This window comes from Platichthys flesus, chromosome 18 (assembly GCF_949316205.1).
Source record: "Platichthys flesus chromosome 18, fPlaFle2.1, whole genome shotgun sequence".
NCBI classification, from domain to species: domain Eukaryota; kingdom Metazoa; phylum Chordata; class Actinopteri; order Pleuronectiformes; family Pleuronectidae; genus Platichthys; species Platichthys flesus.
Genome location: NC_084962.1, coordinates 20,132,860 through 20,143,631, shown reverse-complemented (window position 1 = coordinate 20,143,631; position 10,772 = coordinate 20,132,860). Strand labels below are relative to the sequence as shown.

The window sequence follows — 10,772 nt, the reverse complement described above, 5'->3', positions numbered from 1 at the left end:
AATTGAATCAATCGTCTTTCCTCACAATTGGTCAAATTTTCAGTTTTCACAACGACCTAATCGTAACTCCTCCTGAGAACAGACGTTTCATGTTTTCATAACTCTGTGATTTTTCCTTTCTTCTCCAAACTTTCAACCCTGTAACCTGACCATGAAATTCCACCAGCAGCTCAGGTATGTTAAGGTTCTGTGAAGGTTCTGAGCCGGGAAACACCGACTGGTTGATCATTAACTGTTTTACAGCAGCAGTTGCATCACACCTGAGTTATCTGAGCGCGACACAAAGTGGAAAATCAACATGGACGTGTTTACACGATCAGTGTGAAGGCTTCCCTGGAAACAGTGTGTGACCCAGGCTGAGTGAACAAACACACACCCTAATAAACACACACACACAGTGTCACACACAGACACACTGACATCAGATATATAAGTTTCTAGATCAGTCAGTTCACTCCCAGTTCAAGGTCGTGTTTCCTGTTGTAATTCTCATTTCGGGTAAAGCCAACACATGAGCCTATTTCCACATTTCCCAATTTCTGAACGCTGAAATGTTTCTGAGAAAGACTCTGGAGGTGGCAAAAGTGAAAGTCCAAGAATCCAGACACTTCTGGGATGTGTCCGTCACCGGCTTTGAATTGGAAATGACAGAAAAAGAGGAAAAAGAGGTGGCGGAGGAAGGGAAGGGTCGATCGGGTGGTTTAATCGTAAAAGTCAAAATTCGAACTGCGATCTCCAACTTTAGATTTCTTCAAGTCCACCTGGCGTTAACACCAGATCTGTGGTTTATCGTTAGGCCACTGATAAACAACTCCAGTAAAATCAGCACCGCTACCAATACCCATCTCACTTGTACCATCACAACCAGCTGCTAACTTCTATTTCCAGTAAAACAAAGTTGTCCCGTCTCACAGCGGCTCTCAGGAAATCCTCCATCTGTTCCAGCCGGCGAGAAAAGAAGATCAACCCATTAAGACTCATTAAGACGCAGAATGTGGTGGATTACAGGGAAGCCACTTCACGGCCACCGGCAGATTCTACGAGCAGCTCAGACACCGTGAATAAATCCATCAGGGGACGAAACGTCAGGAGGTGGTCAGTTACCGACGAGTGAAGCATAATGTCAAGAATCAATGTGTCTCTGTGAGGAACCTGGTTTCATACTGATGAGATGTGACCACAGAAGAACGTGAAGATGGAGAGAGAAAAGAGAAAGAGAGAAGGAAACGGCTGAAGAAGAAGAAGAAGAAGAAGAAGAAGAAGAAGAAGAAGAAATACATGTTCAATTTAGTCAAGACTTAAATAAAGTTTTCAAAAGTTAAATTAAGTTAAATAAGTGTACAGATGAGAGAGGAAGATAAAGAGATGAGGAAGAAAGGGGGTAAAGAGGATGAAAAGCCTGGGGGGGGGGATGGAGCAGAGAAAAGATGAAGACACTCTGGAGAGATTGAGGAGGAGAGGAGGAGGAGGACAGGTGCTACAAAGGGGAGAATAGAGGAGGGGGGAAAAGAGAGGGAGTGAAGAGTGAGGAGGAAGAGAATTCGAGGAGGAAGAGGAGGGAGGGAGGGAGGGGGATGAGAGGAGGAAGATTGGAGGAGGAGAAAGAGGAGGAAGTAAGGGAGGGGTATGAGAGGAGGAAGTGTGGAGGAGCAATAGGAGGAAAGGAGGGAGGAAGAGGAGGGAGAGCTCTCCTGTTATGGCGCAGACTCCATCTTGCTGAGTTGCATCATCACACCACAGCAGTCTATAAATAGGATGACGTCACCCCTCTGCTCTCTGTCCTCCCTGCTCACCCCTCCCTCGCCCCTCCCTCCCTCGCTACATTCCTGGTTGCGTCACCAGGCCACTCCCCCTCCACGCTTCTCTAAATACTCGTGTGATGCAACGCGTCGGACACAAGCGCAACTTTTACGCACGGAGCACCGCGAGGAGCAAAGCGACGACAAGAGGAAAACTTCCCCGACTTCACTTCACCTCATCCGGCCAACGACACCTCACACAGGTAGGTCCCTCTTTTACTTCGCTGGAGGAGGAGGCGGTGTTTCCCCCTGTCCCTGGCCGCGGGGAGGCTGTGTTGTCCCGGGGAGAGGAGCGGAGGAGCCCCGGTGTGCTCTCCGGTGTCCCGGGACACTTCAGCCCAACTTCTCAACTCGCTTCTCCCGCTTCCATCTCGACCCCACAGAGACTCAGAGACCTCCTCACTCCGAGTCTCCGCTGGACTCCTCCATTAGAAAGAGTTGATTTGATTTAATAACAGTTGTTATGGGTTTGTTAACAGATAATAGTGATTTAAGTCTTTTACTTTCACATCACAGTAATTTAGATAAAAAGAAAACAATACACTTTAAAGAGCCTGTTGGCTTTTCTTTAAAGTGACATAGATGTGTTCAGAGAACAGACGTGTTTATTATACATTTTAATAACAACAGAGACTTAACACAACTCACTCACGAAAAGACAACACAACATTATTACATCACAACCTCATCAACAGGCACAACAACCTAAACAAATAAGTTTAGAGAACTGAAGTTTGTTTCGCAGTTTTTCTTATAAGTGTTGATACTTCACTTCACAAAACTACAGTATTTTATATAAATGTTGTTTTTAATAATTTTTGATTGACAACAGACGTTTGATTCTCATTCATTTTAAATGTTCTGAGGTTAATTTGGACAAAAAACAATTGTTTTTATTCTTTTTTATTATGTATAGAGATGATAAAAAACTTACACTGAAAATAAATATCAACTATAGATGAATTTGAAAATGAAAAACACAGTTATAATAATAATTAAAACAGATATAGCTTTAATTAATCTTTAAGTTACATTTTTGAGACAAAAACAAACTACAGAGTTCCTTATGAAAAGACTGAATTATATAATTTGTCTTGTTATTTTTCCTTTGTGATACAGACTGTGTTTGTTTTGGTTTCACTGAGCTGAACATTATAATCATCTTATCAAACCATCCGTCATAATTCTCCATGAGTCACTGCTCCGCTCACACAACAAACACTTAGAAATGATTATCTCCAGGTATTTATGACATGGGCGCTCAAAAAATGAGCAAATATTTATTCTGTTGCCTTGTAGAAGATAAAATCTTGACTTTTAAATACAAAACTCACCCAACATCTTGTGTTTGAATATCATGCAGCATTTTACATGTTTGTTTTTGTTTATTTTCACATATTAAATACTAATATTACATTAATCTTAATTACTTGTCTGTGGTTTAACTTGATTGTGACCCTCTCATGCTTTAATGAATTTTTTTATCACCGCCCCGTCTTCATGAGCTCTTTTTAAATGTTATTTTTGTTTTCCAGTTACTAGTTTGTTTCCCAGTGAGTAAATCCAAAGTGTTCCCAGTGACTCAGACCGGTCTTCTTGGTTCTTTCCAGAATGATGCTGCAGCACTCGGGTCCCTCGCTGGCCGACATCAGCTGCTCCGCCCTGGTGCCCTGCCTGTCCCCACCCGGCAGCCTCACCCTGGACGACTTCACCAACTACACCCCCATGGTGAAAGAGGAGCTGCGGCTCGCCATCCAGACCAAGCGCCTGTCCAACGGGCTCAGTGTGGACATGAGCTCGGACGGGGCCAGCTCCTGCTCGGACCGGGCCTACGATGAGCCCGCCCGAGGATCCGGGGTCAAGAGAGAGGTACGTGAGTCAGAGGGAAACTCTACGACAAGGGAGGGGGGGTGTGGTTTCACCAAATGAGAGTGTTGGCTTGATGCAGGGTTGAATGTTCACGTTCTGTAATTCTCTCTGGTTTTCAGTCGATGGTCGAGGAGCCCGACCGGAGGAAAAGGAGGAGAGAGAGGAACAAGGTCGCTGCCGCAAAGTGTCGCAACAAGAAGAAGGAGAAGACCGAGACTCTGCAGCAGGTACTTTAGAACTTCCATCACTGAACCGAGTTCACATCAAACACATCAACCACAGACATAAAGGTCAAGAAGAAGTTTTAATGAATGTCCCCATGACATAAAGTTTCAAATGAATACACTGAATACACACAACAAATCCCAAAGACGAATGATTTAACAAATAAGCATAAGAGTGAAGTATGACCTGATGTCCTCCTTGTCCCTGCAGGAGTCGGAGAAGCTGGAGTCGGTGAACTCGGACCTGAAGGCTCAGATCGAGGAGCTGAAGCAGCAGAAGCAGCAGCTGGTCTACATGCTCAACCTGCACCGGCCCACCTGCATCGTGCGGGCGGTGAACGGCCAGACGCCCGAGGACGAGAGGAACCTCTTCATGCAGCACATCAAGGAGAGCACCATACAACTCCACAACATCACCTCCTCCTCCACCGCCTCCACCACCTCCTCCATCTCCTCCATGTCCTCCATGTCCACACTGTCCCCCCTCGACGGAGGACTCCTGACCCTCGACCACATTCACTGTCCAGGTCACCTATGAGCAGCTCTCACTTTAGACTCACGAGACGTACTCCAGCTTCGGACTCATTCAGCATCCACATCGCTGCTACAGGGGGTCCCCCCCCCCCCCCCCCCCCGCTCTCTGAAACCTGATTGGACAGCTGACATACAATGTACAGCACCTTGACATGCGTCGCATGTTTCAAACAGTCAGGGCCAAGGCGATGCTAAAGCACTAAGAACTAAATGATCATTGATTGTCTTTTTTATTTACAGGTATTTTGAAAAGATGAAAGTCTGAGTTAGTGTCCGAGTTTTGTACCAAAGTGATTTCACACGTTTATCTGTTCACCCACAAAGAACCTAGTTCCAGAGCGACGTGTGAGCTGCGAGACTTTAAAAGCGATGTTGTTTGCGCTTGTTGTATGAAAATCTGTATATTTATTAAGAAACTACTGTCGCTGTTGTATTAACCCCGTCTGCTCGTCCTTTATACAACGTGAGCTGCTCAGTCTGCTGCTACCACTAACCACTCAGGTCGTGCGCTGGCTGCAGGAATCGCACTGCACGTTTATTTGATTGGCTCGTTTCACAGCTAACCTCTGAAAGAGTGTGAGGCTCCTTTTCACCGTGACGGGGATCAAACCGCTCGTGTGGGCAGAGGTCGCTTTGGTTTGAAGATGCTGTTTACGATTGGAAAGGATTTAGCCTCAGTCAGGTTGTGGGCCACCAGCCACAGTAACAGTTGCAAAAGGGAAAATTTAATTTGCTGGCAGGGTTTGTGATTCTGGACTTAACACACAGTATATATACCGATATACTCCTATATGCAGACGATACTTCACTTTACTTAAACGTTTGAGATGTGCCGTAGGGAAAATTGTCCAAGAAAAAGTGAATCGTGTAATTTCACAAGTACACTTTAATTATCACTGCGTTCCCTCTTAAACACCTGGTGTTGTTTTTACATCCTCTGTGACGATGAAGCTACATGAGTGTTATTTTTCAGACGTGTTTTCTACCGAGAATCTTGTACATTGAGTTGACTCTGTGCCACTGTATATAAACACCAGATGCCTCCTTTGGTTTTGACATAGCAAAATAAATAAAATAGGTTGTTATTTTATAATAGTGTATTTATTAAAATTTGTCGGTTTGAAAGTTGTGTTCACTGGATATCGTTAGCTAGGTATCAGAAGTGTTGCGTCACCTTTTGGCACAAGCCTGACTCTGAAGTTACACAAGACCAGATCATGTGTGTTTTGGATGATCCACTGATATTTCTCCCGCCCTCCACTCAGACTCACTGTTATTGTCGAGCACCATCACTGCAAATAACTGCAACTTGTCCAGGAACTTGTGTGCATGCTACACAACATCTGTACATATAACAACAAGAGAAGGGAAATAAATAGGTTGTTGAATTGTGGAAGACGGTTTCTATTGTGTATCGTGTGTGTGTGTCTGAGAGTCACACGGTCAAATGGACGCAGGCGTCTGCGTGTGTTCAAAGTGTGTGCGTTGTGGTTGTGGCTGTAAATTGTCGATTCGTAGCACTGAGTTGTGTGTATTTTGCTGTGCCTACGGCTGGAGGCATCGGCGTCCAAATGAATAAACCACAGGCTGTCAGGTGTAAACGCTCTGCTGCTGCCAACGTGTACGTCCATCTCTGTGATCCGTCAATTTCTGTTTTTGATACCTTGTTAATTAAAGTTATGTGTTGAAATGAAAACTGTCACGTTGTCGTCTTTAGAAAAACTCAACACTCAAGGAATGATTAGAACTTAACTTTGAGGTGAAACTAAAGGTCAACATTTAATTTTACGTTTTACAAAGCTGCAGAAAAGAGGACAAGAGCTCACCTTTCACATTATCAATAGATATAATAATAATAATAATCATTATAATACGCTGTTTACAATGTACAGGCAATAACGAGTGCAAACGTTGGACAATAGGAACCATGTTCGTGAATCTTATAATTACTAATGTTCAGGAAAAGAAATCCAACGAATGTCTGAGGTTAGAATCTATTTTACTAAAATATGTTTCTAATGTAGAAGAATTTTCACCTGTGTGACATATTTTAATCTAAAATAAAGTAATAAAACTATATAATTTAAATGATCTTGTGATAATAGGCTTTAATAGTTAATGAGCCCCTCAGCGGCTGTTTGTTGTTTCATATTGTGTAACACACACGTCACACACACACTAACCCCTCGCTTGCATCAGTACGAACCCTGCTGTGTTTTAAAAAGATGAAAAGGTAAGAAGGATAAAGATCTGGAAGAATAGACGAGAAAAACAACAACACTCTTTCCATAAAACCAAATAATTATATTTCCAAAAGGGCCACGGAACTTTTAACACGTCGGTCGTCCCTTCCTGTCGCATCTCTTGTTTTTCACTAGAGCCAGAAAACCAGAAAACTTACATGCAAATTAGAGCAGCTGAAGAGAGAGAGAGACAAGACTGGACATGCCGTCCGTCCAGAGAGAGAGAGAGAGAGAGAGAGGTGTGTGTGTGTGTGTGTGTGTGTGTGTGTGTGTGTGTGTGTGCGTGCACCGGCTGATCAGATATGACTCAATGTTTGTGAAGACAATCTGTGAAATACAGTTTAATTATCAACCAACTGCAGAAATGTTCAACACTCTCTCTCTTTTTTAAATAAGATGCATTCTGCTCATATTCACTCTGATCATTCCAACAACTGTGAAATGTTTTCATTCTCTAATGTTCAGAAAACATCTCGTTCCTCAGACTGTCTGCTGCTGCAGCTCCTCTGTTCAGCCTCTGTCTCAAACACTGGGTTTGAGCTCCTGTCTCTTTAAGACCCCCCCTCCCGATGATGTCAGCTCTGATTGGCCAACTGCCCCTCTCTGTTGGGATTGGTCATTAGGGGGCGTGTCAGAAGATGTCGATGTCCCGTCAACAAGGACACGTGATCTCTGCATCGGAATCAAAACATCGCCGGAATCCTGCGGAGAATCTTTTTATTCACTCTTCCAATAAAGTCTTTGTGGTTAATCTAATCAAAACACAAACGTTATCTTTACGTGAATATCATTTATCATAACGCAACATAACAACCGAGCAGCGAGCAGAGGAAGAAGCTCCAGCAGAGCAGAGAGGGAGGAATCTGATCTCAGGCCAGATTATAAATTGTAATTATCATGCCAGTTTGTATCAAAGTACAACAGAATCAAGTTGAAACGTTTCCCTCACGCAGTGCACCGCCCACTGTTCCACCGCTCCGCAGTTCACCTGAAAACACCTCATGGAACACCTTCTCATTTCCTAACCCCCCTACTGAAGAAGTGAGTTCATAATGGATCTTTAACAGGATGACTCAGAGGTCGTGCTCTCCGACCCGCCGCAGCCCAATGGAGCAGAACAACACTTTGTTTTCATCACCTCCGAGTGCCAGACAGGTGGGGTCAAACCACCGGATTTCAACGTGGATCAAGTGATTCTCAGTGTTTGTTGGTGGGAGGGATTTTACAGCTTCGGGCCAATTAGCCGGTTGTGTAATTGGGTGATTAGACGTCCATTAAAACGACTTCAACAGGAAACACGTTCAGACCCGACAAACCGATGAGATGCTGAGACACATTCACAGTATTATTACGTTGTTTTGTTTTTTTACCTTTTGTAAAGATTACGCAAAAAAGAACCCAACACATTTTGGTGTGGATCTGGACCAGGATGCACAACCTGGCATTTCTCATTCTTCCTTTATAGCATTGTGAGATTCTTCCATATTCAAATTGATTTCTCACAGAAGAATTCCTGGATTTTGATGAAAATAATCGACATGTTTAGTGGACTGATATTTATTTATTGTCGTATTTGGTTCAGATTCAAATAAAAGTCTGGATCTCGTGAATTTGAGTGTTTTTGCGTGAGGGGACTTTTGGGCCTTGGCAGAGACATGAACTCTCGTGTTCTTCAGGATTCCATATCTGTCATTACTCATGTCTGTGCATGTGGATTTCCTGTAGTGACACATATTTGTGTTGTTGCTATTATAACAAAGGGATGAATTAAAATCAGCTCATCTTACAAAACCAGTAAGTGGATGTTTCTCTGCAGAGTTGAGCCAAGGTTCATCTGTCGTGTCTGAGGGCTTAATGAAATGATCGGGGGGGAACGCCGGCAGCAGAACCTCCACTGGTCTGAGCAGGATCTGACACAAAGCTGCTTTATTGTTTATTATTATCAGAAATCCTGCAGAACTCAGTTTCTCTGGTGCCGTTATAACAGGAATAAATGACAAATACCCTCCGATCACAGAAGTGAGCTGTTTCCTGTTGGTTCCTTGATCACTTGACGAGCTGCTGGTGGAGAAGTCGTTGGTCAACACACTCGAGGCTGAAGCAGAAACGGAAATCAGAAGTTTCAACACAACCTCGTGAAAAACAGACGCCGCTGCCGTTTGTTCTCGGTTCAGCCGGCGCCGTCACCGAGGTCACTGCGAGGCAGGTCGCTCTCCGAACATCTCGACAGGAAGTGATCTCAGATTCTTTCACCACCTTCAGCGCAGGACGTTTTTGACACGTCTTCCATGGGTGAATATGAGGAACTGAGCCAGGATGTGTTAAAATAATAATACATCCTTAAAAACCTGGTTTAACATCACATATTATCATTAAATACATATACAGATGAATTATACTTTTAAAACAGTTTCTGTGGAACTTGAGACGTTAACTTCTCTGTTACCAGTCTATTCATTTCAGGTGATTGCATTACAATTAAATAAACCAACGTATATCAGGACACGATTCTTTAACTCTTATTGACATACTTCTAACTAATCTATTTATGATGGTAGCATAAGTTTCACGTATGAAATTCAGTGGGTTTTCCTTTTCCATACCAACTTTCCTTTTCTGTTTTGGGTTCAGGAGTTCCTCTTCAGACGTTTGTGTTGTCACCTTCAGCCCATCTGGAAAGTGTCAGTTAGTGAGTGAGAGGTTATGGGTCATAACACTGTGCAAACAATGAATTTATTTCACTTGAGGTGCTTCATGTGACTGTGACACAAACACACACACACACACACACACACACTTTGGTGTATGAAGCTGTGGTCTTTGACCACAACACACAGGAAGTTGCAGTTTAGAAATTACAACACTGTCGTTACATGAGTCATGTCATCTCTGCATATGCCTGAGTTGCATCAGGCGAGAGAATGACAAAGAATATTCCCTTTACATGTGTGTATGTGTGTGTGTGTCTTTGTGTTGTTTTGTGTGTGTTTGCTTGTGTGTGTGTGCGGGGGTGTGCATACTTTTGCCCCATATTGGACAATACCTCATGTGGGACGAGCAACCACAGTTCACAAAAGTTCAGACTCCTCATCTGAAGCCCCTGGTGGCCGGCTGCAGTACAGCTCCTGAATCCAGCCTCCTCCATGTTAGTAGATGGGACAATTATCAAACTTAAAAAATCCCAAACAAGTTTGTCAAAGTTTGTTTCTGTCATTTCAGGCCGTTCTTATCTCACTGCTGGTGGTTGCTGAGATGCTGTTATGTTTGATTTTAAAGTTTAATTTGATGGTACAAAAATGGGCGGAGACGTCATGATTGACAGCTGGGACTGACTCCTGATTGGTCGAGCGTGTGTATCCTGGATTGAATGGCTCCATGATGATGCTCTTGAGACACGATTTGTCTCCGAAAGTCTCTGAAAGAATCGTTTTCAGGAAGATTCTTTTTACAGTAGCTTGCTTATAATAAACCATCATGAGAGGAACAGTCACATCAAGATGTTACAAGATGCCAGGAAGTAGATACCAGCAGAGAGTGGGCAGATTGCATCAGTGGTCATTTCAAGGAAAAGAGCTGCTACGCTGTGCATGTTTCTGTGTGGGTGTGATGTTCCAAGACTCTGGATTTCTCAATTTTCATAAGTAATGAGTCAAAAAGTTTCTAAAAGAGTTGATTGAAGTTATCGGAGAATCAAGAAGATGAAACGTCCTGTGGCCTTGAGTTAACAACATGTATAACACAGGTCCATGTATTTATCATGACTCAAAGGGGACTTTTCTTTCAACACTGTGGATTTAAGTTTTGTCTACAATCAAATACTTTGAGTACCACAAACATTTGTATCTCATGAGAATCATCGGGGTCTGGAACTCTGACCATTTGTTCTTCTTCCAGAGAAATTACAAAGAAAGCATTCCATAATTTAGCAGAGGCGGATTGTATTTATCTGACTGGGAAGCTGTGTCACTGCCGGTGTGTGTGAGTGTGTGTGTGTGTGCATGTGTGTGTTTGTATGTGAGTCTGTGTGCGTGTGTGTGTCGTTTCATCACTGGCAACCACTTTCCTCTTCGCGAGAAATTTGCAGGAATAATTGAAGTCCATCC

General features: G+C 43.3%; 1 protein-coding gene across 1 annotated transcript; it reads left to right on the top strand.

Moving 5' to 3' along the window:
* The first annotated feature begins 1,873 nt into the window (after nucleotides 1-1,873).
* Nucleotides 1,874-6,122, top strand: atf3 (activating transcription factor 3). The gene is made up of 4 exons (XM_062411470.1): nucleotides 1,874-2,002; nucleotides 3,410-3,668; nucleotides 3,788-3,895; nucleotides 4,104-6,122. The coding sequence occupies exons 2-4, from the start codon at nucleotides 3,411-3,413 to the stop codon at nucleotides 4,428-4,430; spliced, it is 693 nt and encodes a 230-aa protein (XP_062267454.1). The 5' UTR covers nucleotides 1,874-2,002; nucleotide 3,410; the 3' UTR covers nucleotides 4,431-6,122.
* Nucleotides 6,123-10,772: the final 4,650 nt, after the last annotated feature.

What these genes read in the sequence shown, in the direction of transcription:
- atf3 (XM_062411470.1), top strand. Translation starts at nt 3,411, where the DNA reads ATGATGCTGCAGCACTCGGGTCCCTCGCTGGCCGACATCAGCTGCTCC. An exon ending in GATCCGGGGTCAAGAGAGAG is followed by an intron (nt 3,669 to 3,787) that starts GTACGTGAGTCA and finishes TCTGGTTTTCAG; the next exon opens with TCGATGGTCGAGGAGCCCGA. An exon ending in AGACCGAGACTCTGCAGCAG is followed by an intron (nt 3,896 to 4,103) that starts GTACTTTAGAAC and finishes TTGTCCCTGCAG; the next exon opens with GAGTCGGAGAAGCTGGAGTC.